This window comes from Callithrix jacchus, chromosome 1 (genome assembly GCF_049354715.1).
Source record: "Callithrix jacchus isolate 240 chromosome 1, calJac240_pri, whole genome shotgun sequence".
NCBI classification, from domain to species: Eukaryota; Metazoa; Chordata; class Mammalia; order Primates; family Cebidae; genus Callithrix; species Callithrix jacchus.
In genome coordinates this window covers 197,019,815-197,046,965 of record NC_133502.1, presented here as the reverse complement: position 1 = coordinate 197,046,965, position 27,151 = coordinate 197,019,815, and the positions used below count along the sequence as shown (strand labels likewise).

At 46.5% G+C, this 27,151-nt stretch overlaps 1 protein-coding gene across 16 annotated transcripts in view; it reads right to left on the bottom strand.

Moving 5' to 3' along the window:
- The window catches only part of SEZ6L (seizure related 6 homolog like), a 224,320-nt gene that overhangs the window by 70,120 nt on the left and 127,049 nt on the right, over positions 1-27,151 (bottom strand). For 12 of the 16 annotated variants that reach the window (XM_078336727.1, XM_035257081.3, XM_078336742.1 and 9 more), the window contains 8 exons: positions 22,282-23,022; positions 21,009-21,142; positions 18,204-18,396; positions 15,957-16,142; positions 9,402-9,567; positions 4,761-4,927; positions 3,657-3,851; positions 1,706-1,844 (listed from right to left, as the gene is read on the bottom strand). In XM_078336727.1, the coding sequence (XP_078192853.1) occupies positions 1,706-1,844; positions 3,657-3,851; positions 4,761-4,927; positions 9,402-9,567; positions 15,957-16,142; positions 18,204-18,396; positions 21,009-21,142; positions 22,282-23,022 (1,921 nt within the window). Of the gene's footprint in view, positions 1-1,705; positions 1,845-3,656; positions 3,852-4,760; positions 4,928-9,401; positions 9,568-15,956; positions 16,143-18,203; positions 18,397-21,008; positions 21,143-22,281; positions 23,023-24,997; positions 25,111-27,151 lie in introns of all 16 variants that reach the window. The other 4 variants (XM_078336800.1, XM_078336801.1, XM_078336804.1 and 1 more) reach the window with 1 other exon arrangement.

The window sequence follows — 27,151 nt, the reverse complement described above, 5'->3', positions numbered from 1 at the left end:
ACATGGGAAGAAGATGAAATTCTTTCTTAGACTGGCCTGGCCCCAAGTCCACAAGGGCAGCTGTTCAAGGTGTGTAAGTTTCTGACTCTGCTGGAAAAGCAGGATCTGGGACAGCCTCTGGGGACATTTTTTTTTGGGGACAGGGTCTTACTCTGTCAACCAGGCTGGGGTGCAGTGGCATGATCATAGCTCTCTGCAGCATCAATTTCCCAGGTTCAAGCAAGATTGCTTCAGCCTCCTAAGTTGCTGGTACCACAGGCATGTGCCACCACACCCAGCTAATTTTTGATTTATTTAAATAAGAGACAGGATCCCTATATGTTGTTGGGACTGGTCTCAAACTTCGGTCTCAAGCAATGCTCCTGCCTCAACCTCCCAAAGTGTTGGGATTACAGGCGTGAACCTGCACCCAGCCTAAGGACGCTTTTGCTGCATCTAAGGAGCGGCCTCAAAAGCCAGTCACTAATAATTTGCAAATAATTTCTCTTTCTCTTGCATGGTTGCTCTGCAGAGTCAGGCAGTCCTGAGTGCTGCTTCCCCAGCCTGCTGGGTTTCAGCACTCTCTCCTCCCCCAGTCACCCTCCCGTCTGCCATCTGGGTCTGCCGGGAATTCTTTGTATTCTGCTTTCTCCAGACACCACCATCTGTCTTTGTCCACCTCTCACCCCCATCTCACAAGGGGCAGTGGAAAAGAGCATGACCAAGAAGCCACAAAAGCCTGAATTTCAGCCCTGCTATTTGCTGGCTTTCTGGGTGATCTCCCTGCACCTCTGCTGCCTTCTCAGACAGTGGGGATAATGACCTTCCAGGCAGGGTTCTTTGTGAGAATTACCTAAGATAGAAATGCTTAGAGCAGTCACTTTTGCATCTAGCCCAGAGTAGCTGCTTCCCTGCAAGTGTCAATCTCCTGGGGAGCTAGCCGGGAAAGTTCTGGATGGGGTATCTAATGGTTACTCCTTGTAAGTACAGAAAACACAGCGGCACAGCCAACTCTCTTCATTAAAAACATATTTTTTCATTCAGCAATCATTTCCTGAGCATCTACTGTGTATCAGGCTCTGTGTTAGACTCTGGAAACAGAGGGTATTCAGATCAAGCCTCGATGGAGAGGACCTTGTGGTTTAGTTGAGGGAGACAGACAGGAAAAGAAACGACCATAGTCCAGTAAAGAGATGTTAGGATTTCCCATTCTTCCTGGCCACACTGGCCATTTGGTCCTTTGAAAATGAGAAGCTTGCTCTTTCCACAGGACCTTTGCACATTCTGTTCATTTGGGATGCATCACTCCAAGTCATCTTTTAGTTCTGAGCTTTAATATCACATCCTCGGGGAAGACTTTTCTGGCCTTCCTCTTTATATCAAATTCCCATTATAGAAATCTCATAGCGCCATTACTCTTTCCTTATATCACTTATTGAGTATGCAATTATTCGTGTATGTCCTCATTTCATATTTGTTTCCTTAGACTGAATTTCCCAAAGATAGGGTCTCTCTCTCTCTCTCTCCTCCCCATCTGTGTGTGTGTGTGCATGTGTGTGTGTGCTGCTGTTGCTGGTCTCACTATGGGGATGCCCATTCTCTGCACAGTCCCTGGCACACAGTAGATGCTTAGTAAATATTGGTTGAACGAATAAAGCAGGAGCAGTTTCTTCCCCAGTTTCCCAAATTTTGCCAAATTAGAGGACCACCCATTATAAACACTCACAACTGTATATCTAAGAAGATCCGTTTCTCTTCTCCCACGTGGATCTTCCAGATACAATCTTCACCTTCCACGTAGGGCTCCGGCCAGTTTGGGGACAATACCACTCCAGCCACAGCAGAGAGCTCTCCACCACACATGGCTGTAAAAGACAGACAGACAGACAGGCAGACGGACTTCATTTGTAAAGAGATCAGTGTGACACAGTGGGTGAGCATGTGGGCTATGAAGTCAGACAGCCGTGAATCTCTGTGTGCTGTGGACAGGTGCCTTCACCTCGGGCAGCCAGCGTGTGTGTGTGTGTGTGTGTGTGTGTGTGTGTGATTAAATGAGAGCTGGCCACCTACCTGCCTACTCTGCAGCTGAGGGTTGGCAAGAGTTGGGCTAGGGGGCGCTATTGGTCTTTCAGGACCAAGGACAGAGCTCAGAGGTCAGAATGACTCCTCAACAGCCTCTACTCTCTTGCAGGGTGAGTAGTGGCTAAGAGACCGTCCACTCAAGTTAGGTGGTCCCGGGATTCCAATCTTGTTTCTGCCGCGAACAGCCTCTAGGAGGAGGCATGTTATCTCCCAGAGCGTCAGCTTCCTTTCTCCATAAAATGGGGGCTATACCACTGCCAACCTCACTGGGTTATTTTGAGGCTTGAGCTCCTGAATGTCAAACATGCGGCACAGCGCCTGGCACGTGGTGGTTGCTCGATAATTTAGGTAATGTTGCTATGACAGGTCCCGGCCCTGAACTGGAAGCAGAGATGTGGCTGCGGCAGGTGCCCTTTAAATTCCACCCTGTGTTTACCACTTTGGAAAGTTCTCAACATGGCAGAGGCCAAAGCACCAATAAATTCCGCTCTGTTAAACCAGCACATTTAATACAAGGATCAATCCCTCACCATGGCAAGGCTGTGATTTCACGCCAACTGCCATGGCGGTGGCTGCCAGAGTGAGGGTGCCCTTCATCATTCCACATGCTGCCAGGAGACCCAGGCACAGGGTGGCTCAGCAGCCTTGAATAAGGGAAAATGACCCAGGCATGATTGCTCATGCCTTAATCCCAAATCTTTGGCCGCTGAGGTGGGTGGATCACCTGAGGTTAGGAGTTTGCGACCAGCCTGGCCAATATGGTGAAACCCTGTCTCTACAAATAATGCAAAATTAGCTGGGTGTGGTGGTACACACCTGTAGTCCCAGCTACTTGGGTGGCTGAGACAGGAGAATTGCTTGAACCTGGGAGGTGGAGGCTGCAGTGAGCTGAGTGACACTCCATCTCAACAACAACAAAAAGAATGTGGGGAAACAGGCAGGGCAGTCCAGTGGAGTCTGTGTGGATGAGGGCTCTATTCAGCCAACACTGTCCAGTGGGGCTCAGAGCACAGTGCTCTGAGAACAGAGAGACATGAGTTCCATTCCTGTTCCCGCCAATTCCCCTCCATGTGTTTTTAGGCAGGTCACTTCACAACATTAGTTTTCTCATCTGCAAATGGGGCTAACAGAATCTATTTTATAAGGCTATGGTGAGGGTGAAATCAGATCATGCACACACACACTTAGCAGAGTGCTGGTAGCATAATTATTACACACCAGTTAAGGACTATTATTATTCTTATTAATGAGATTCAGGGCTGCCCTGGGTTGTTGGGTGGGTTGTGCACTGCACAAGCATGCATTTCAGAGGGAGTATTTTGGAGCTGAAATCCATGCAGTATTCAGCTCACCAAGCTGTGCATTGTGGGATCTGTGCCTGGTGGAAGGGGCACCTTTTATAATTTCCCCATTTTGTAGTTTTCTCAAGACAAGCAGCAACCCTGAACCAAAGGACGGTGAACCCTGGAAAGAGTTCTAATCCTAAAATTGATATGAAAACTGGGGACAGGCCTCTAAGCTGGGGCCTTGGTCTTCTCATCCGAAGGGTGGAGGTCCCTGGGGTACCCTGAGAAGAGCATCGTGGGTCTACTCACCTCTGCACAGGGGCTCCGTGTCATTCCAGTATGGGTCCCGCACATTGATACATTCGATGATGGCAGGGCCCTGCTCCAGGGAGTGGCCGGGGTCGCAGGTGAACTCCACTATAGTCCCAATGTTATAGGTCGGGTCGGAGGTGGTGAAGTTCCCATTCTGGATGTAGGGCTCATAGCAGTGGCCTTTCTCAAATGCTGAGGTAGGGATACAAAGAGGCAGCAGTTCAGATGAGGCAGGAACTACCCCACAGTGCTGTATCTCAGAAGATGGGTCCCCTTCTGCTGTTTAGAAAAGCCCCAAAGAAAATGAGTACCAAAGCAGGTGTCCTGGTTCCACCTGACATGCCAAGAACCCTGGGGCCACCCAGTCAACTCCTTGGGGCCTCATTTAAAAAATCTAAAAGAGGAATAAGGATCTCTGTCTTCTCCACCCTGTGGAGTTACTGTGTTTTAATGCCTTTCTATAACCTATATGGATCCTTCTCGTAGCCTGTAACTTCAGAGTTCTGATATTTTGCCACTGGAAACTGTAAGTTTGTCTGTGATAAAATCCAACTTTCCTTGGAGACGCCAGAACAGAAAGTCACCCAACGTGCATAAAATGCCCAGAGAACTCCCTCTTCAAGAGTCAGGGTCTCAGCGGGAGAGGCTCTTGCTAAATTCTTCTTGGAGGAAGGGGTGGCTGGACTCCAAGAGGTCTGCTAGGTGGAGTGGAGCAGAGCTTCAGGGCTCCGCAGTACAGGATGGACAGAAATCTGAACTCCATTCTTGTTCACTGGTGGTCTTGGGCAGGTCACCCAACTTTCTTAAACCTCAGTTTCCTCACTGAAAATCAGATACAATAATAATTCTAACAACAGTTTCAGTGTGATAAGGATCAAACAAGATGCAGGATCTGAAATCCAGGCAGACAATGCAAATCCAGACAGACTTCCAAGAGTCTGTCTTTGGAAACCAAAGGATCCATATAGCCGCAGGATCTCCCACATCCTTAGCAGCCCAGATTTCTGTCTCCCCTTGTAATTTTCTCAACACCAGCAGCAACCCTGCTCCCTGGCTACCCCCAGCCCCACAAGAGAAGAGGATGCCCCCAGGGACCCTCACCCTCAAATCGGATGTTGAAGGTAGAGGCTGCCCGGGCCTGGTCGGATGTAAACTCAATGCGGATGGTGTTGCCTTCGCTCAGCAGGCCCTCGAAAGGGACACTCTCAGTTCGAAGGGAGTCGTAGAGAAGAGCTGACTTGTTGGTCTGCCCACTGTGAACTGTCATCCTGGCAGTGGAAGCAGAGAGGAGGGGCACTGAGAGATGTTCCCGGGTCACTGACATGGTGGAGGAAGGGGTACACTACAACTGTCACCTCCAGAGGCCTCATTCTTCAATCCCAAACCTAACTCTGCCTTTTTTTTGAGATGGAGTTTGCTCTTGTTGTCCAGGCTGGAGTTCAATGATGCAATCTTGGCTCACTGCAACCTCTGCCTCCCGGTTCAAGTGATTCTCCTGCCTCAGCCTCTTAAGTAGCTGGGATTACAGACATGCACCACCACACCTAGCTAATTTTTGTGTTTTTAGGAGACATGGGGTTTCACCAAGTTTGTCAGGCTGGTCTCGAACTCCTGACCTCAGGTGATCCACTCGCCTTGGCCTCCCAAAGTGCTGGGATTACAGGAGTGAGCCACGGCATCCAGTCCTGACTTTGCCTCTTATGTGCTCAGACAAGTATCATCTTATCAAACCTGTTTCCTCTTCTGTACAAAGGGACTAAATGCCTGTTTGGCTTTCTTACGGATTTATTCTGAGGTTGTAGGGAGAGTAATGTATATGATGTGATAAAACAATGAACTAACGAATTGATGTTGACTATTATTATTAATTGAGAAATTGGAATTAATGAACGAATCTCATCACTGAAATGGTGGCTTATGTAAAGTCAGGCAGACCTGGGTGTGAATCCTCACTTCATCACTGCTGAGCTGTGTGGCTTTGGACAAGAATGCTTCACCCCTCTGAACCTCTGTTTTCTCATCTGTAAAATGGGTACAATGGCACATACATCAGAGTGTGGGGTGTGGTGGCTCACGTCTACAATTCCAGCACTTTGAGAGGTCAAGGTGAGTGAACTCCCATCTCTACTAAAAATAAAAAAATTAGCCAGGTATGGTGGTGCGTGCCTGTAGTCCCTGCTACTCTGCAGGCTGAGGCAGGAGAATCGCTTAAACCCGGGAGGCAGTGATTACAGTGAGCCGAGATCACTCACTTTATTCCAGCCTGGGTGACAGAGCATGACTCTGTCTTAATAAAAAGTTAACAGGACAGAGTAGGTAAGTTTTATTTATTAAGCATTTGACCCCTACCAGGCTCTGTCTCTAATCCCCATTTTCCTTTTTCTTTCTTTTTTTGAGATGGAGTTTCACTCTTGTAGCCCAGGCTGGAGTGCAATGGCGTGATCTCGGCTCACCACAACCTCTGCCTCCTGAGTTCAAGTGATTCTCCTGCCTCAGTCTCCCGAGTAGCTTGGAATTATAGGCATGCACCACCATGCCCAGCTAATTTTGTTTTTTAGTAGAGGCAGGGTTTCTCCATGTTGGTTAGCCTGGTCTCGAATTCCTGACCTCAGGTGATCCACCCACCTCGGTCTCCCAAAGTGCTGGGTCTACAGCCATACCACCCTGAACACAACCGATCTTGTCTTATCTCAGAAGCTAAGCAGGGTGGAGCATGGTTAATACTTGGATGGGAGACAAATCCCAATTTTCTAAGAGCACTGTGTGGGAAGTGAGGAGTCAAAATTCCCATTTCCCAGTTCCCCATCTGGATTTATATTAACTCTTAAAACATCTTTCAGCCTCAGTGTCCTCAACTATGAAAGGAGGGACCCGATCATAATGTCTTTCTGACCCATCTTACAGGAGAGCTTTGAGAATATTTCAAAACAAAAAGGGCCCTGAAAAATAAAATGTGTTAAACAAAATGTTGGGTATTTATTTTTATTGTTATTAAAGCTATTTGAACTTGACTCCTTGCTAGCCTTGGTTTTTTTAAAGAAATTATGCAAAAGTGGTGAAGAAAACAGTACACAAATAAGATAAGTTTTTTATGGAGTCATAATCACGCGTTTTTAAGCCTTCAAGCTTTTTACTGACTCATAAAAATAGTTTATTTTATGCTGCCCAGATGGATTTCTAATGTCACTAAGAGGTATAACTGTTGGAGCCACAGTTTATTTATTTTGTCATGTGTCCAGTATGGCCGAGGCAAGAATGGGGGCTGTGGGTGGAGGCCAGGGGGCACCCCAGGAGTGGGAAGGGGCATCTACATTGTCTTCTGATCCCTGATGACTCTGTTGTATCTTAGGGGATGTGTGCTGAGACACCTCTTTCAAAGACCAGAAGCCTTTGGCAAAGGGGGTTACTCTAGAGGAAAGTTTCAAGATCCCAAAATCTTTGTAGTCTATTAATCTTTTAAAACCAGCAATTTTCTAACCATATTTTCCAGAATGTCTGCAAGAGTAATGTCTTTTCTCTCAAATTCTTGTATAGTCTATGGTCAAATGGATTTGCAAAATGTTGAATTAAATAAAAATTAAACTTTTTTTCTGCAAGACTTATCAGTGCCTTTGTTAGCTAGTACATATTAGGATCTTTTCTCCTGTTCCCATGAGAACTTCTGCTGCAGCCTCCCAGCAAACCTGCTAATTCTTTCCTCTACATATTTGTGTTCATCCCCCAATTCTCCATGCTTGGAATACTCTCCCTCTGTAGTTTTTGGATGCATTATCCAATCTCCTTTCATGGTTTAGGACAAAGGAGTGGTATTTTAGCCATTTCCCCCTCAATAAAGTACACGGGACAGACATAATTGAATTCTCTTTTCTTCTTGGCCCAGAGAGCAGTGTCTTAATCATTTGTGTGTGTGTTGACCTTTAACCTTGATGAACTCTACAAACTTCTCTCCCTACTGACACACTTGAAAGCTAGTTTTTTCCGGTGAGTGTCAGCTCGTGCAGATCCTTACCAGACCCCAGAGAAAATTCTAGTGACCAGTGCCAGTGGAGGGCCCATTTGCCAGGATTTAAATTGCTTGCAGAAAATACCCATTTCAATGCATTCTTTTGTCTCTGCTAATTCTTGTTTAGCATAAACTTAAGCTTGGCTCATCTCAAGTACCCCTCAGAAGAGCCAGCCAGGTCTGAGGTTCAAGATTTGGAAAGGGTCCTGCACCAAGAGTCCCCATGCCTGGATTTTCAGAGTCTCCAGAAGAAAGGATAAGGAATCTGATTTTTAAAGAGTTCCCAGGTTGTTATTCTGGTGCTGCTGAAAAGCCATGTTTGGGAGCCCCTGTATGATACCTTATACTTTAAAGCAGTGATTTATCAATATAGAGTTGTTCTGGATAAAGCTGACTGCTTGGATGAAAGTGAACTCAAGAGGTATGGGAAAATTATTCAGCTGTCTTTTTTTTTTCCTAAAGTCTTTCTGACCTAAAGACCTAATAATCTCAGTTTGACCCATCAAAGAAGCCAAAACACTAGAATTCTTAGATAAAAGTTTCTTGGACTCCAAACTTCTAAGGTGGGGGCTTTCTGGAAGTACAGTAAACGCTGCCATTGCCCTACTCTCTTCCACCCCTCAGCAGTCAATTACTCCCACATTTTCTACTGGCTTCTGACCCCATCTCTCTGAGAGTCGGTCATCTCAATCAACCCAAAGAGTGGCAGCTGATGTTGGGGATCATTAGTGCTCCTCAGAGTGTCTCTCATGCAGTGATGAATGGGAGCTGGTGCATAAATACCCCAGCTCCCTCACCCTTCTAACAGGACTACTCTGGGGTGTGCTCCACACAGTTGCCCAGAGATCCCCAGTGGACAGAATCCCAGTTTTCCCAGCAGTCACCTACTTATTAATGCAGCTGCTGGTATTTGCCATCTCTTTCCCATGCACCTCCCAGTACTTACTAGGATCAGCTCCCCAGTGAACTACTTCCTCTTACATCCTTATCACCACTTCTGATTCCAAGGAAACCCAACTCGAGATAGCACATCAAAGCAGCTAAAGTTGTAGTTTTCTAAACTATCCCAGAATAATCCAGAATATTCTAGAACAAGGCCCGAGGATATTCTAGAATAAGACCTTAGAATATCCCAGAATAAGATCCCAGAATATTTCCAAACATTCTAGAATAAGACCACAGAATTTCTAGAATAAGATCCCAGAATATTAAAGTTTTATAATTATGGATTCTATGCATATTATTGAGTCTGCAGACACACTCTTGCTTACATATCGTCTGGTAACTTCTCCCTGGTCCTTTCATGTGTACATATCTAGTTTCTCCATCTCTATTTCCTATCATGCCAGAAACTAATATTTTCTACTTCTTTCCTATTCTCCATGGAGCCTAATGTATGGCTTGGAACTGAGCAGATGAACAGCAAATACTCCCCTTTTGGTTCAGTTGCAAAAAGGGTGTGCAAAACAAAGAATAGGGTAGTGCAATGTGAGGAGCCCAGGTTCCCTTTTTGCCTCTTCCTCTATCCTGGGGAAGGTCCTTCTGTATGCCCTGGTTTCCTCATCTGTAAAAGGAAGAGATTGAAGCCGATGGTGTCTAAGATCTTTGCCATCACCCAGCTCTTCCTTTCCTGAATTCCGTGAGTCAAAGCTTCAGCCATTTCAAGACTCCAAGCCCCCAAGCCACATTCTAACATTCTGGGAGGGAACAAGGCTGGGTGTGGACTTTCAGAGCTTTACCTGTCCTTGTCATGCAGCAACAGCCTCTCAAAGTGCAGGTGCAGTTTCTGGCCTTCTGGAGCTTCAATGGTCCAGACACAGAACTGGCTCCCATTGGTGTTTCCAGGGTAACTTGGGGAGAGGACACGGCCGATGGTGGCATTGTGCACTGCCCCTCCACAAGGAGCTGGATCAAGAAAGGGGTGGTAGGCAATGAGGGAGAGAAGTGAGGGAAAGAGAGAGGGAGAGGGAGAAGAAGGGGGGAGAGAGAAACAGAAAGAGAGAGACAGAGAGAGAGAGAGAGACAGAGAGAGAGAGACAGACAGACAGAGAGAGAGAGAGAGAGAGAGAGAAAGGAAGTGAGTGTCATTCTCCCCTGATCCCTACCGCTGCCCCTTGCCTAGGGTGAAACATCAGAGACCCGGAGTGGGAGGAAACAGGGCAGGGAGAGTAAGCTTGGAAGGTACTTGTCCTCCTGGGAGAGAATCCTCCTGTTTGACCGGGGATTTCACTCTACAATTGGAGCCATCAACATGTGTATTTCATGGCAGGGAATGACTGCAATTTAATGACAGTTCTATGGTGCTGGCTGTGCCCTGACTTTTAATTACAAAAAGGCAATCAAGAAGGATATAAACAGGCAGTTCACAAAAGAAGAAATACGTTTCTAGTACTTAGTAAGCACTAAAAAACTCAGCCTCACTAATTATAAATGAAATGCAAATCTAAACTCTATTCTACTTTTATCCACCTTATCAGCCAAGATAAAAAGCAGCCATAAAACCTGGAGATGGTAGGAGTGAGGGGAAATGTTCACTCTCATCATGACTGGTTAGAATGCAAACTGTTATGACCTTTCAGGAGGGCAATTTAGCGAAAAGCCTAGAAAATACGCTCAAACGTTTTGACCTGGCAAATACGGTTCTGGATAATTGCAATAAGAAAAGATTTGGGAACTGCAATGGCTCAGGCCAGTTGTCAAGCACTTGAGGAGGCGAGGCTATGCATTCGAGGCCAGACTGGGCAACATGAGAACCTGTCATTCATTAAAAAAAAAAAAAAAAGATTTAGAGATTTGCACAAAGAGTTAGGAACGAGGATATTCATGGCTATCTTGTTTCTAAGAATGAAAAATGAAAAAAGAAGATGAATGTCCACTCACAGATGTTTAGAGAAATACATCATGTGCCACGTAACAGTGTTTCCATTTATATATTAAATAATATAATAATATTTAATATCATTGCATTAATATATATATTATTTAATATCATTAATATAATATATAATGGTCCCATAAGGTTTTAATATTATATTTTTATCTTATCTTTTCTATGTTTAGATAAACAAATACCACTGTATTACAATTGCCTACAATATCCGGCACAGTAACATGCTGTTCAGGTTTGCGGCTACAGAGCAATAGGGTATGCCATATAGTCGAGGTGTGTAGTAGGCGACCCCATCTAGGTTCGTGTACATACACTTTATGATGTTCACACAATGACGATATCACCTAAAGATGCATTTCCTGGAACATATCCGCATCAGTAAGTGAGGCATAACTGTAAATACACGGTCTTAAAGAATACTTCAGCATACAGGAAGATGTTCACTATTTTAAAAAAATATTTAGTAAAAAAAAAAAAAAAAAGAAGTTAGAAAATAGTATGCCACGCCTATTCTAATAAGCTATTTGCAAGGATCGAGACCATGCATGTAAAAGCGATTTGCTCCCATCTCCTCCACTTCACTATTTCTTGAACAATTTCTTACCAGAACCATCTATTACTCTTATCATAAAAATCTAACGAAAAATATTAAAAAGTGATTTGTGCACTGGGAAGCACACTTTCCAGCTTGCAAACAAGGTGGTATTCTTATCCTTACTCTAATTCTTCGGAGATATTTGGTTCTTAGGAAATTGTTTTCTCATGTACTATTGTGGAGAGCAGTTTTGAATTTTCTAAGCCTGGGGAGAGCTGGTGGGTAGCAGACACCTCTCACAGAGCATGGCAGTCAGTCCAGGAGGAGGGTATGTGAAGTATACCCTAGCACCACGATTGGGTAAAGCCCTACACCACGGCCAGGCTGTCCAGTCTTGGGAGTCATTTCTACCTTTTAGGAGGATCAAAGGAGCTTGGAAAATATTTCCTTCCCAAGCACAGGACCCTTGGTTCCCCCTTCACTTTCAGAGAAATAGGACAGGAAGCAGAAGTGGGACAGGTTATTTGGAACCATCTCACAGATGGCTAAGGAGTTCGTAGGCTCCACGGAAACTGGGACTGCTTTTAGTTTGCTTGGTTTCATCATACTACCAGCAAGAGAGCTATCAGTACTACTAGTCCAGAAGAGCTCCCGGCGTGTAGAATGTGCTCAGCAAATATTTGTTGAATAAGCAACCACCGTTAATTTTGCGAAACAGGAAAAAAGAAGTTGGAAGGTGTGACGCCACTTTCTCAAGGATGTACGCACATTGAGTGGAGCAGCTGAGACTCACGTGCAGACTGCCTCACTCCACAATGTCTTACTGAAGCCACTACTCCACTCTCTGTCTTACTTATGATGATAGCCTGTTAATCCAGAAAGGTAATGAAATATAGTGGGTGCCTTACAAAATGTTTGTTGAATAAATGAATCTGGAGAACATCATTCTCAGCAAACTGACACAAGAACAGAAAATGAAATACTGCATATTCTCACTCATAGGCGGGTGATGAAAAATGAGAACACATGGACACAGGGAAGGGAGTACTACCCACTGGGGTCTATTGGGGGGAATAGGGGAGGGACAGCGGGGCGGGGAGCTGGGGAGGGATAGCCTGGGGAGAAATGCCAAATGTGGGTGAAGAGGAGGAAGGCAGCAAATCACACTCCCATGTGTGTACCTATGCAACTATCTTGCATGTTCTGCACATGTACCCCAAAACCTAAAATGCAATAATAATAAAAAAAAGAACGAGTATTTTTTTCCTTTTTGTATCTCTAATATCAACTCAAAGCTTGATACGTAGCAGGTACCCATGAAATGTTTGTTGAATGACAGTATGACTGAATGGGGTTTGCAGTAGCAGAGAAGGGTGGATAGCTCTCCTCTCTGCTCCAGACTCTGCTGTGACCTGTAGCAAAGACATTGCCAAGAAGCTGCATACTTCCTTCAGGACCGCAGACAGAAAATTAGGTTCATTTCTCTCTCCAGGCTGCCCTTCTGTCCTAAAGTGGAGAGACTGTCCTGTGAAATAAGCCAGCCCTAGGCTCAAATCTTGCCAGTTATCAACTGTGGATCTAAGACAGGTCACATGAGTTTGCCCACTGTAAAATGGTGACAAGTTCACCCCCCTTATAGGACACTAGTGAGAAATCAGTGAGAGCTTAGTGCCATCCCTGGCACAGAGTAGGTACTCAAAACATAGCCGGCTCTATTGCCCTGTGGCTCAGGAGCTGAGAGATGGAGGACACTGTCCCCGGTGGGGGGCTCTGGCCATCTGTACTCCCAAGCTGCTGATCATTTGTAGCTTCTCTGCTTCCCTTCTTTGCCTGATTAAGCCGACTGATGGCTCTGTTTGGCTTCATTTTGCCAGCCGTGGCTCCCCCATCCATCTTTCTTAGAACAAATTGAAGCTTAATTCTACCCTGATTTCACATATAGATAAAAATTAATGTGAGAGAGGCGTGGAGACCAACTGCCCTATGGTTTGGATTTTTATCTTTATTTTTTTAAAAAAGAAAAATTCTGAAGGGCCGTGGGGGAACAATACTGTAACAATTAAATCTCAGAATTTATCATCCAGTCTCATTTGCTTTTTGAGTTCCACTTGACTGTGAGTAACTGTTGAGCAGGTTACTGTGAGTAACCTGGTGAACAGGTGTTATTATTTCCAATATTCTCTTTATACACGGCTCATAGCTTGGCGCATAGTAGGTGCTCACTTAATATGGACAGCCTGTGCTCTCTCAACCCTCATGAGGACTTCTGAGAATTCTAAAAGGGTTTTGCTCTCTTGATAGCTGAAGGTGGCCAAGGCTGAGCCCACTGGTGCAGGGACAGTGTGGTACAGACCCGTGATTCTCCAACTGCAATGTCCACATGATCACCCAAGGGGCATGTTCAAATGAAAATTTCGATTCATTTGGTTTTGCATGGACCTCAGGATAGTGTATTCCTAATATTTTCGCTAGTCTGAGGGCCACACTCAGTAGTGAAGACCTAAGAGGAAGAGCTCAGGAGAAAAGGGTCCTGGACTAAGTTCTGCCACCTCGAGTATGTTACTTCATCTCTCTCAGCCTCATTCTCTTTGTTTATGAAAGTGGTAATCTTATCTCCCTGAGTTCAAGTGAAATATCAGGTATTGTCCATACTGATTTCCACGGATCCAGTCTGACCACCTTCAATAATTTTTGCCACATTGAAGTCAGAACAGTCATCCTTATGCTTAAATTTTTGCAGCTATCCCTTGCCCAGTCCATCTGTCCTCTCATGATCTTGAACAATACAGTTGCTGACCACTGCCCCAGCCTCCTATCTGGATATTTTTCTCTGTGGTTTAGCCAGATTGATCTTATTTATTTACTTTCTCAAACTCATTGAGTTCCTTCCCACCTCTGAACCTTAGCATACACTAGTGCATGTGCCTGGAATGCTTCCCCCTCCCCCAATTTTCCACCCTCAGTCTATTTCTTACTCAACTTCCAAATCTTGCAGTGTCATCAGGTAATCCTTCCCTGACCCTTCACTCATCACTGTCTGTCGTCCTCCCAGGTGAGGTCCTCTCTCACGTCTTCCTCCTGCACACTTTTTTCCATTGCAACACCTCTCACGATGGGGACCGATGTCTTCTCTGTCCTCAGTCTGCATCATTTCACCCTGTGTGTTTCTTTCCTGGTCCTTAACACAACCCGTTACCAGCATGTTTGCTTCCTTGTGTGCTCATTTACATGCTACATCCTCACTTGACTGGAAACTCTGTGAGATCCGGAACTGGGTCAGGGTCCCCGCAATGCTACAACAACAGGAGCAATGCCTACCACACAGTGGGAGCTCCACGGGCCTTTGTTGAATGAGTACATAGATAGGAAAGGTTCTGAAGGATAAACAATGCTCACCATGCGCTTACAATTCCTTCTGTCCTTGAAGTCTCAGATTCTATCTGCTGGCTCAGAAGGCCCACTTCCCCTTATTAGCGGGCGTCAGACTGTGTCAGCAGGCTACCTGCAACAATTACTACGGGGTGACTTTGAGTAAGCAGCTTTGCCTCCATTAGCCTCACCTGTAAGATGGGGATAATGGCTCCCGTCATATGGGATTGCTGAGGGTTAACTGCAGCCCCTGGCGTGGTGTGTAAGTCACATGGACTGGGCTTGAGCAATGGCAGCAGTTACGCTCAAAGCACAAGACATAAAGGAAAAGAAAAGATTTGATTTTGCCACATGGAAAAGCTTTCTGCATCAAATAGCACTGTCGAGAAGTCAAAAGACGGCCCATGAAATGGAAGAAAATATTTGCAAACCGCTTATCTGATAAGGGTCTGGCGATCAGAATATATAATGAATGCTTGAAACTCAACAACAAAAAGACCAACAACCCAATTAAAAGATGGGCAAAGGCCTTGACTAGACATTTCTCCAGGAACATCTACAAACGGCCGACACACACATGAAAAGGTGCTCGACATCATTCATCATCAGGGAAATGGAAATGAAAACCACAAGGTACCTTCATACCCACAAGGATGGCTGTAATGGAAACAACAATGCGGACAAGAGCAGGAGCTGGCAAGGATGCAGGGAAACTGGCACCCTCACATTGCTGGTGGGAAAGTAAAATGGTGCAGCTGCTGTGAAAAATAGTTTGATGGTTCCTCGAAAAGTCACACATACAATTGCCATATGACCCAGCAATTCCACTCCTGAGTATATATCTAAGAGAAATGAAAACCATATCCACACAAAAGACTTGCATACAAATGTCAGCAGCAGCATTGTTCATAAGAGCTGAAAAGCAGAAACAACGCAAATGTCTACTAATGAATAGACAGATCAACACAATGTGGCACGTCCACGCAGTGGAATACTAGTCAGCCACAAAAGGAAATGAAGTACTGATACATGCCACAATATGCATGAACCTTGAGAGCACTGTGCTAAGTGCTAAGTGAAAGAAGTCAGACATAAAAGTCACATGGTATATGACTCCATTTATATAAAATATCCACAATGGAAAAATCCATAGAGACAGAATGCAGACTGATGGTTGCCAAGGAGTGTGGGGAGAAGGGATGGCGAATGACTGCTTTCGGGATGGAGGGACAGGGTTTCCATTTGGGGTGTTTGTTTCGGAGCTAGACAGTGGTGATGGCTGTGCAATAGTCTGAACACACTAAAATGTCTCCAATGGCAAATTTCATGTTTATGTGTATTTTGCTCCAATAAAAAAAAATGGCAATAGTCATCTATATTTAGCAGTCTCTTCCCCTGGGCTCAAAGCCATTCCCTGAGGTCACCCGTGACATCCTCCGGGTTGATCTTTCCCCTCTTAGTTGAACCACTGGGTTTGGTCCGGCTGAAGCTGGAGCATACCTGAGCAGACGGGCTCCTGGCTGCTCCAGTGCGGCTTGGAGGCATTGATGCACGTGAGCATCTTAGCGCCCTGGAGCTCATAGCCCAGGTGGCAGTGGAAGTGGGCCACCCCACCGGAGTGCAGGTCCATCACCGTGACATCCCCAGAGTCAGGCCGGCGGGGAAAGTTGCAACTCAGCATGAAGGCTGGGAAGAAATGCAGAGGCAGACTCAGTCATCACTCAGCGGGAGATCAAGAACCTGACCCACATCCTGAGAGCCAATTTGTGCTGGGAGAGAAGATGAGGCCCCTGGGGACTCCAGAGCTCCCGAGGATGGTATTTTTCTGACTCTTTTTGATTATATCATGCTGAAGCTGCCAGGTTAGCGCTTTCTTGGGGCTTAAAAATCACCAACCTGCCTAACCAGAGACAGCAGGTTTCGGGTGAAAAATGAGTTCCCATACCTCCTTTGAGCCTGTTTTTACATGGACACAGAATGGCCTTCTCTCTGGGACTAGGAGAAGCGAGACCACCCAGGAAGTTTAGTTCCACCTGCATGTGCATACTGGGTGCTTATTAAAAATGCAGATGCAGCTGGGCGCGGTGGCTCATGCCTGTAATCCCAGCACTTTAGGAGGCTGAGGTGGGCGGATCACCTGAGGTCAGGAGTTTGAGACCAGCCTGGCCAACATGGCAAAATCTTGTCTCTACTAAAAATACAAAAAATTAGCCAGGTGTGGTGGCGTGTGCCTATAGTCCCAGCAAGTAGTGGAGATTAAATGAGATAATGCAGAGAAAAAGCCTCCTTCGTGGTCAGTAGATGGGGGTAGTAAAAGGGTGCGTGGGGCCATATTGAATCCCTCAGTTAACATAAGAGAATGTCAAGTTCATCCCAGCTTCTTCACTCTAGACCATGGTCTGACCTCAGTACTGATTAGGAGGAATACAATCAAGTTCACAGTTCAAATTCATTTTTGTTGTTGCTTTTAGTTCACAACAATAGCAAGGGGTAGTATCCATATTGAACAGTTGTGATGACGTGTATACTCCCCTACACAGTCATCCACCTGTTTTAGATGAATCGTGGTTGTTGTTTTCAAATGTCTGGACAATCTGATCTAAGATAGGATGGCTCTCGGTATCGGGTTGCATGGTTCACGAATCCACTTTCCCTCCAGATATTTCAGCAGTTGGCAAGAATCCAGGGGAAAGTTCCTCGGTAAGGCAAAGACCTGAGATCATGGAAGCTGCCCGGGAGGAAACAGGATGGAGGGACAAGGGAAGGAAAGAGGAAGAAAAAGGGGGACTAGGAAAGGAGAGAGAGAGAAGGGAGGGAACATGGAAGGTGGAAAGGAAAAGAAAGAGAGGAGGAAATGAAGAAATTAAGCAAGCAAGAAAAGAGGGAGGAAGCAGAAGGAAGGAGAAAGGAAGCAAGAGAAGAGGAAGGAACGGAGAGCAGAGCAGAGGAGACAGGAACAGACAAAAAGGAAAGAAGGAAAAAGCAGTAGAGGAAGAAGAAAAGAGAAGAACCCCGTTAAGGCTCTTTATCAGGAATCTGTGCATGCACAGGGGATCCACGTATTGAATTCAGGGGCTGTGAGCTTGAATGAGGGGACATGGCTTGCTTGTTTTCTTTCTTTCTTTTTTTTTTTGAGACGGAGTTTCGCTCTTGTTACCCAGGCTGGAGTGCAATGGCGTGATCTAGGCTCACCGCAACCTCTGCCTCCTGGGTTCAGGCAATTCTCCTGCCTCAGCCTCCTGAGTAGCTGGGATTACAGGCATGTGCCACCATGCCCAGCTAATTTTTTGTATTTTTAGTAGAGATGGGGTTTCACCATGTTGACCAGGATGGTCTTGATTTCTTGACCTCGTGATCCACCCACCTCGGCCTCCCAAAGTGCTGGGATTACAGTCTTGAGCCACCGCGCCCAGCCCATAATGGACATCTTAACACGTTTCTTATGCTCCTTAGTACTTTGAAGTGTCAGCAATGATAAGAACTACTAGGAGATATTGTTTGATGAATTAATAAAAAGCATATCAATTAAGGTATCATAGATTATAACAGCATTTTGGTAACTGCAATTCAGTAATACTGTCTTCAAAATTGTATATATTTTATGCTTTTAGAAATATTCCGAGAAGGGGTTTGCAGGTTTTCCCAAACTGTCAGAGAGGTCCCTGGCACAAAAAGCTTAAAAATCCTTGTCTCCAGAGGGAAACTGAGGCACATGCCTATGTTTCATCAGCCTTGGCCCGACCCTACCCTGGTAGTGTAGCTGGAAGGTCCCAAGGCCGTCGTCCTGGAAGGTCCGGAAGTAGACGGAGATGGTGTTGGTGGGGCTTCGGATTACCTGCCCCTCCACCAGGAGTGTCTGGTTGGCCAGAACGGTGAGGGTGGGGCCGTCCACCCCGCGGATGGAGAGCAGTTCCCCCTCAGACAGGTTCACACTCTTCACCTGGGCACAAGCAGAGACAGGCAGAGAGGAACTCTGAGTTGTGTTTGAGACAGAGCCCTCTAAGTTTGCAAAGGTATCCATGAAAAGTGGCCCAGGCACTGCCAGCCCCTGGTCAGTGGGACCCCTGGGCCCCATGGCCAACCACAGAAGCCCTGGGAATATCAAGGTCCCTTTAATGTCCCCAAAAGCTGAGGGGATAGAGTGAAACCAAACTTCGAGGCAGAGGCTTTGCGAGGAACTTGCAATGTGAGACCCCCATTGCTGTGTCCTGAAGGAGGGGCCTTGGACAGAGGCTCGGAAAGTTAGCGGTTAGGATAGATTATCCTGGAGCCGATGAATGGAGGTGGCAGTTGGATCAGCTTGTGCTTGGGGTCCAGTTTCCAGGGAGCCGGGAGAGGCATTCCACCAGGGTAGGGATTTCTCGATGCTGTTCAATATTTCTAGTGCCTAGAATAGTACCCAGGGCACATATTAACTGCTCAGTAAATATTTTACAAAGGATTGAATGTATTCTTCCATTTTCTGCATAAATTGGTAAGTGAGGGGTGGGGGCCTCATTTCTAGGGCACTGTCTGGCCCACGCTCTTATACTCCCAATGGTGCTGCAATGCAGGACAACCAACCCCTACCTCAAAGATTCAGGCACTTGTTCTGCCATTTACACTCTGTGGGATTTGAGAAGAAAGAAAAGAGATACTTTAGTTGTATGGAGGGACTGAACAAACGGTGCGTGTGTGCGTCCATGTGTGTGTAGGGGAGACTTTAGACAGGTCTCAATGCCCAATTTGAAGACTTATGCTTTTAAGAATAGGGCTCTGCCTCTTCTCTAAACAGGGCAAGCCTTACCCACAAGCCCTTCTTCCTTCAGGCCATGTATCTTATCCTCATTTCTCTTTGATGAACTCCTACTCATTCACCAAAGCCCCAAGAAAATTGCCCTCATCTGTGAGATCTTCCCTGATTGCCAAGGAGTTTGCTTGTCCCTTTGCTGTGATTCTACAACATCCTCTATAAACACTGATTAGAGTCCCTATTAAATGGCATCCTATGTATTTGTCGTTTAGGGCAGGCGTTGCACCAGTTTTTTACATCAGTATATTCTCCTGTGTCAACAGCTTTGCCTGGTGTATAGTAAGTGTTCAATGAATGAAATCTATTGTGTCTGGTAAAAGGCTCCGCACAGTATTGGACACACAGTGGGTCTTCATGACATGAAGGAAAGGGTTCATTAAGCACTAGAATAATCTAGACCATGATTTTTCTCCAGTTTATTTTAATTCTATGAGCAATTATTAAACTCCTACAATGTGCCACACACTGTGCAAAGCTCTGGGGACTGCAAAGACTACAGGTTCTACTGCTAAGGGACTTATCTTTTGTCCCTCTTATACAAGTGAAAAAGAAAAACGTTCCTAAGGTAAGGTTGTATACCTGACCCAGCTCAGAAACTTTTGATGGATCTTTACTTCCCACGAGCAAAAGAAACATATTCAGGGTGATTAACATGCTGAAGGTAATTGGTAGTATGCACTGCATGCCCGTGATTTCTGCTGGCTCTGACCAAATGACCTCTCTCTCTCTTTGCTGGTCAAATGCTTTCTGCATTGTCATATTTACTGCTCCCTCCAGAGGTATAAAGCAGTAACATTATTCCTATTTTATCGATGGGGAAACTGAGGCTCAGAGAGCTGAAGTTCTTTGCTCAAAGTCACACAGTTTTAACTGGAAGAGCTAGGACTTAAAACCCAGATGTCTGAGCATTATGCCGCCCTGCTTTTTCTTTCTTACTATATGGGCAAAAGTTTAAGAATCAAATGTTCTCATCACCAGAAAATGAAGGAAAGAAAGAAAGGAAGAAAGGAAGGAAGGAAGGAAAGAAGGAAGGAAGAAATAAAAGAAAAGAAAGAAAAAGAAAGAAGGAAAGGAAGGAAGGAAGGAAAGAAGGAAGGAAGAAAGAAAAGAAAAGAAAGAGAAAGAAAGAAAAAAGAAAGAAAGAAGGAAGGAAAGGAAGAAAGAAAGAAGGAAAGGAAGGAAGGAAAGAAGGAAGGAAGAAAGAAAAGAAAGAGATAGAAAAAAGAAAGAAAGAAGGAAGGAAAGGAAGAAAAAGAAAGAAGGAAAGGAAGGAAGGAAAGAAGGAAGGAAGAAAGAAAAGAAAGAGAAAGAAAAAAGAAAGAAAGAAAGAAGGGAAGGAAGGAAGGAAGGAAGGAAGGAAGGAAGGAAGGAAGGAAGGAAGGAAGGAAGGAAGGAAGGAAGGAAGGAAAGAATCAAATGAGCCAGATGGGGCTTCCGTGTGTGCATGTGTGCATGCGTGTGTGTGTGTGTGTGTGTGTGTGTGAGAGAGAGAGAGAGAGAGAGAGAGAGAGAGAGAGAGAGAGACTATCAAGGGATTTCCTTCTGGGAAATGCCTCATAATTTGTCAACATGTTCCCTCCATCCCTTCCAAGCTATTTTAGTGGGGCATTGAGTTAAAAACTCCTACTCATTCACCAAAACCCAGCTAAAGTTGCCCTGACTGAGCAAAGACAGAACCAAACTGGTTAGCATAAGAGTAGGCCTGACTCAGACAATGCTCTAGAAGAGGCAGCCTCTGAGAGGTACCCTCCTGGGGTTACCTGGAGCTCCACCCCGTAGCCGGTGTAGACTGTCACGTTGTATGTGCACTCCAGAAAGTTGTTGAGGGGCAGAGGTGGGTAGTCGCTGGAGTCAATGTACCCCTCAGGATTGGAGAAGCTCACACTGCAGAGAGCTGGAGGGAAGGACTTTAATTAGGACACCGTAGACAGCTCAGATATAAGCTCAACCATGGGCTGTGGGGAGGAACAGGGGCTCCAGGGGAACCTGCGTTTTGTTGTTCCCATCTGCCCTCCCACCGTTAATTCTTCAGCTCCAGAATCAACATGATAATACAAATAGCAGTAACTGACATGCAATGTCACTTACTACATCCTGCTAGGCACCACGTTAGCCAGTCAACAGGGGTGACCCCATCCATTCTCACAGGGACTGACAATTCATCCTCATTTTAGAGGTAAGTAAACACAGGCTCAGAGAGGGGCTGAGCTCAAACAGCAAGCAGGATTTGGACCCAGAGCTCACATGCCTTAAAGGGTGGCCACGTTGCATTTGTCCAAAATCCATGTGTGCTTGACAAGTGGGGGTCCCTTTCCCACATTTAAAGATGGTAGAGAAGATAGAAGAAGAAAGACTGGAACATGGAAGAACATTCTAGAAAACATATGTAATGCTAGAAGTCAATGTACCTTGAAAAGGCTAGTGGCTTCAACGCAGGTTAAATGAAGAATTCCATTTTAAGATAAAAAGGATTTGAATCTTGCTCATTAGCTGTGTGACCTTGGGCAGGTTGCTTGGGTTTCGGGGTTGTCTCATCTTTAAAATGGGGATGTTGGCTGAGTGCCCTGGCTCATCCCTGTAATCCCAGTACTCTGGGAGGCTGAGGTGGGAGGATTGCTTGAGCCCAGGAGTTCCCCATCCTGGACAATAAGCAAGACACCCTCTCTAAAACAAACAAACAAAAATGGCTGGACATCATGGTGCATGCTTGTAGTCCCAGCTACTCAAGAGGCTGAGGCAAGAGGATGGCTTGAGCACTGGAGTTTGAGGCTGCAGTGAGCTATGATCATGCCATGGCACTCCAGCCTGGATGACAAATCAAGACTCTGTTGCTAAAACAACCCTCTAAAACAACAGCAAACAAATGAAGTGAGGCTATTAATTCTGAGCCAGATGGCCAAGCTTATAGTGCTCAACAGACGGTAACTGATGGTGGGACCTGGGCTTCCTGGGACTCCACTAACCCTGGGCCCTGTGCATGGTGAGTGCCTCATGGCCGTTTCAGGAGGGCTTCAGGAGTTGGGGGCTGCATACCTGGTGCCTGCTCAGTGGTGATGACGGTGGTGGTGATGATGGTGGAGGTAGTGGTCTCCTGGCTCTCCTCTGAGGCTGACCCAGTCAGCTCATTCTCACCTTTATCCATCAGGGTCATGGGGCTGGCATCCTCTTGGGGGGCCTCTTGGGCCATGTCAGGCCCGGGATCCCCGGGTTCTGACCTCTCGGGGAGTGTGTGGGCCACATAAGGCTGCGAAGTGAAGGGAGAGATTTGCAGGGGTGCAGGCGTTGTGGGGATCGCACTCTCCTTTCTGTCCAGCCAGAGGGGCACCTCTGATGCCTCCTCGGAGGCCATGATGGGGTCTGGGTCCCCTGGTGGGCCAGGCTTTTCTGTGGAGGAAGAGAGGAGACCCAGACCCTGGGATGCTGGCTGGGATCCCGCCCTCTGGACAGCGGCTGCGGAGGTGGCCTTGGGCCTCAGCTGCTTCTTGGCGGAGTTCGCCTGCTTGAATGAAGGCAGTTTCTTCTTGGGGGGCAAGGTGTGCTTGGGGAGGGTGTCCTCTGGAAGCAGTGGTGATAGGGCTGAGGTGTCAGGATGTGCAGAGGGTGCAGTCCCGTCCAGCACCAGCTCGCTCAGCACTTCCCCTGACTGCGAGGAACTGGGGGGCGCAGTCACCACTCTCTCTTCAGGGTGCTCTTTGCCTGGACTGCCTCTCTCCAGGGCTCCTGAGGGCAGGAGGTAAGGACCCAAAGGGCCAGTGTCTCCCTCGGGAAGAGCGTCTTTGAAGAGGAAAAAAGACAGTTAATTTGGGGAGATTTAGGACCTTCACCTGCTGTCAAACTGAGGGTGGCCCTCCTAAGGGCGGTGCCTTTAAATCAACTCCTCCTTTCTCCCTCCCTCCCTTTCTTTTTTCTCCTCTTCTCTCTCCCTCTTTCTCTTCTTTCTTTTCTTCCCTCCTCTCTCCTCCCTCCCTTCCCCTTCCTTCCTTCCTTTTTTTGTTCTTTCTTTCTCTTTCCTTTCCCCTTCCATTTATTCTTCTTTCCTTCTTCATTTCCTTCCCTCCCTCCCTCCCTCCCTCCCTCCCTCCCTCCCTCCCTCCCTCCCTCCCTCCCTCCCTCCCTTCGTTCCTTCCTTTTCCTGAAGACTTGGGCTTGATCATGCCAGGACTGAGCCAAGCATTAGGAGTATAGAAACAAAAAGCACAGGGGGCTCACTGTCTGTTGTATATGCACTTGGAAGGGGGATGGGAAAGCAGACACAATCATATTTGATGATGAATGCTTGGAAAGAGAAAAGCTTTTGTGCTGAAAGGACAGAGAGGACAGGCCCCTAACCCCGTCTGCAGGACAGGTCTGCCATGTACAGTCGGGCAGATTGTTCCCTGCACAAAGACATCCAGCTAAGAGGATGAGTGGGGATGGACACCAGGCCACACTCTCTTTTCCAAGCTGTGTGCTCTGGCAGGGCTTATCGGGGGTAGACTCTTTTTTAAAAAAAATTTAAGTTTTGATTTTAAGTTATGGGGCACATGTGCAGGGTGTGCAGTTTTGTTACATAGGTAAACGTGTGCCATGGTGGTTTGCTGCACCTATCAACCCTTCACCTAGGTATTAAGCCCAGCGTGCATTAGCTATTTTTCCTAATGCTCTCCTTCACCCCACCCCACCCTTAACAGGCCCCAGTGTGTGCTGTTCCCCTCCCTGTGTCCATGTGTTCTCATTGTTCAGCGCCCACTTATAACTGAGAACATGCCGTGTTCAGTTTTCTGTTCCTGCCTCAGTTTGCTGAGGATAATGGCTTCCAGCTCCATCCATGTCCCTGCAAAAGACATGATCTTCTTCCTCTTTATGGCTGCATAGTATTCCACAGCATACATGTACCGCATGTTCATTATACAGTCTATCATCAATGGCATTGAGTTGATTCCATGTCTTTGCTATTGTGACCAGTGCAGCAATGAACATGCACATACATGTATGTATCTTCCTGTGGCTATATACCCAGTAATGGGATTTCTGAGTCAAATGGTCTTTCTGGTTCTAGATCTTTGAGGAATCTCCACACCGTCTTCCACAATGGTTGAATTAGTTTACATTCCCACCAACAGTGTAAAAGCAGGGTTGGGGTGGGCAGTACATTTTAAACTGAAAGAATATGGGTGACTTTGTGGGAAACACAGAAATATTTTAGGATTCAGAATCACGAGGCAGATTCAGAACAGAGGCCTGCGTGGAGACCCACAGAGGCTTGGAGGCTGGGCAGAGGTGGACACAGAAGAGGAATTGCAAGGGGTTTGGGAGCACAAGTGGAGGGTACAGGGGATAAAGCTGGTGAGGGAGGGGGCAAGGGCCAGGCCCTGGAGGGCCTTGCATAGCTTGCTAACTCCTTGTAATTCATTTTGTTTTTCTTGAGACAGGGATCTCACTATGGCTGCTTGCAAACTCCTGGGATCAAGTGATCCTCCCACCTCGGTCCCCATCCTTGCGATTTATTTTTGTCTTGAAGGGAAAACCATTTTGTCATTTGAAAGAAGGGCCGGCCCAGGCAGCTGTCTGGCAGAATGGTGCTGGAAACCAGCTTTGTTTGCTTTTTAAAGACCCAATTCTGCACATTGCTGGTGCAGAACTGACACATGACTTCACTCTCCAAGCCTCAGTTCCCTCCGCTGTCAAATGGGGCTATGATTTCCTCCTTCCTGGGGTTGCCATCATTCGGTGAGTTGATGGACTCAAAGCACTTAGGACGGTGTCTCACCCGTGGCGAGTACTTAGCAAACGCCAGCTGCCGTCATGGTTTTCACTCTTGTCATTGCAATCACAGCCCCTCAGCAGGAAACTAGAGCCATCAGGACATCCCAGAGATGCTGTCTGGATAGAGAGAAATTACATCACAGAGACAAAGGCCCTCAGACTGATAGCTGTCCTTGTTGATTTTCTGCAGAGAGACACTCGCTCGGCGACAGTCTCCAGGCCCTCCGGCGCTGTCATTTAAATTTATTTCAGCAGTCGTTGGAGAGGCTCATTTACTTTCATGGAGTTGGCGGCAGTGGCTTAATCTATATAGACTGCAACAGTTTGCAACTGGCGTCAACAAATGTTCCTGTTGTGTAACATTGATTACCAGCCAGTCTTCCTTCCAGGTCGCGGGTGATGCTGGGGCAGGAGGGGGTATCTGGGAGCAGCGTGAGTGTGTGGTGTGAGGGCAGGTCAAGGTCATTCAGGCATCAGGCAGATTTCCTAGACCAAGGTGGGGAGTAGTGAGGCTACAGAGTTAGACTGGGCAAGTTCTTGAACCTCACTGAGGTTCAGCTGTCTGTTTTGTCTTCCAAGTGCCTGAGGACGCAGGTAGCAGAAAACAAAGTTTGGATTTGTGCAGCAGGCATTGGCTCTTAGGCTCTTTCCAAGGCTTGTGATCTCCCCTAGCAATCCCAGTCCTCTGAGACCCAAGAACAGTCAAAGGAACAGAAAAAAGTGCAAGAAAACAGGTTCCCTAATTGGCTTCCTCTTCCCAGCTGCTGTTCTTACTCTCCGGGTCCCCCAGGGTACAAGGGTGCTAACCACAGCAGCTACAAAGCACTTTAGGAAGGAAACCCAGCTGGGTTCGGAGTCAGCTCTTTCCCACTGAAAACCTGACCATCAAGGGGAGTTTTGTACCCACCAGATAAATTCATCTCTGGGGACCTACCATCCCCTCCTCCTTAATCATACCCAAGCTGGGATCTTGTTAGCTGGCTCCAAACTTAAGGCCAGGTCCAACACAGATGATGCACACCTGTAGTCTGCAATGCAGGCAGCCACAGGCCTCCTTCTTAGCCAGGATGTTGGCCAGATGCAAGACCCGGTCCCACTGGAGCAATCAGAATATGCCCATGATGACGTCCAGGGAGAGAAGAATTATTACATCATGGGGACGAAACTCCTTATCCAGCAACTTTATAACTTGCTCCAATACCCTTGCTTTTCTTGGTGCCCAGTGGCCACTGAGTTAAATTAACACATTTTTTTTTCAGAATATTTACAATTTTAAATCACGATCGTCACATTTATCTGATTATTCCTTTGTCATGTACATTCAGTGCTCTACTCAAATGTGCTCAATCAATCAAAGTGTAGGGTGTCTACTCTCTCCTACCGTTGACATTCAGCACAAGTGAGTGAACACTCTAAGGTATGGCCCCTGCCCTCAAGGAGTTACGGAAACAGACACACACTGCTAACCAACTACAGAGATCAAACAGAAGAGATGGAGCTTTTCTCAAATACATGCCGATGTTGCTCTTCCTCCAAGGGACAGAGCCGTGCCATGTAGAAGGCAACTGAACATTTGTTCTGCCATCTGAGTTGGGGAGGCAGCGTATATCTCTTTCTCTCCCTTTTTTCTAACTTTGATGGGAAGACGGGCGATTAGACTGGGAACATCCCATGAAAGTGAAAAAAGAAAAGGCACAAGCTGGGCGGGGCGCGGTGGCTCACACCTGTAATCCCAGCACTTCGGGAGACCAAGGCTAGTGGATCATGAGGTCAGGAGTTGGACCAGCCTGGCCAACATGGTGAAACCCTGTCTCTACTAAAAATACAAAAATTAACTAGTCGTAATGGTGGATGCCTGTAATTCAGCTACTTGGAAGGCTGAGGCAGGAGAATCATTTGAACCCAGGAGGTGGAGGTGGCAGTGAGCCGAGATCGTGCCACTGCACTCCAGGTTGGGCAACAGAGCCAAAATGCCACTTAAAAAAAAAAAAGCACAAGCTTTGAAGCTGAAGGTTTGCATCTTAAATGCCCAGCCACAGCAGAATACTGGGAGAGGCATGGAATTCCAAGTGGCAGCATAACATTTCATCGTGCAGGCACGAGGTGGTGTGAGTGAAGAAATGAGACCTGGGAGGTGTTACTGCTATAATGTTCAGTG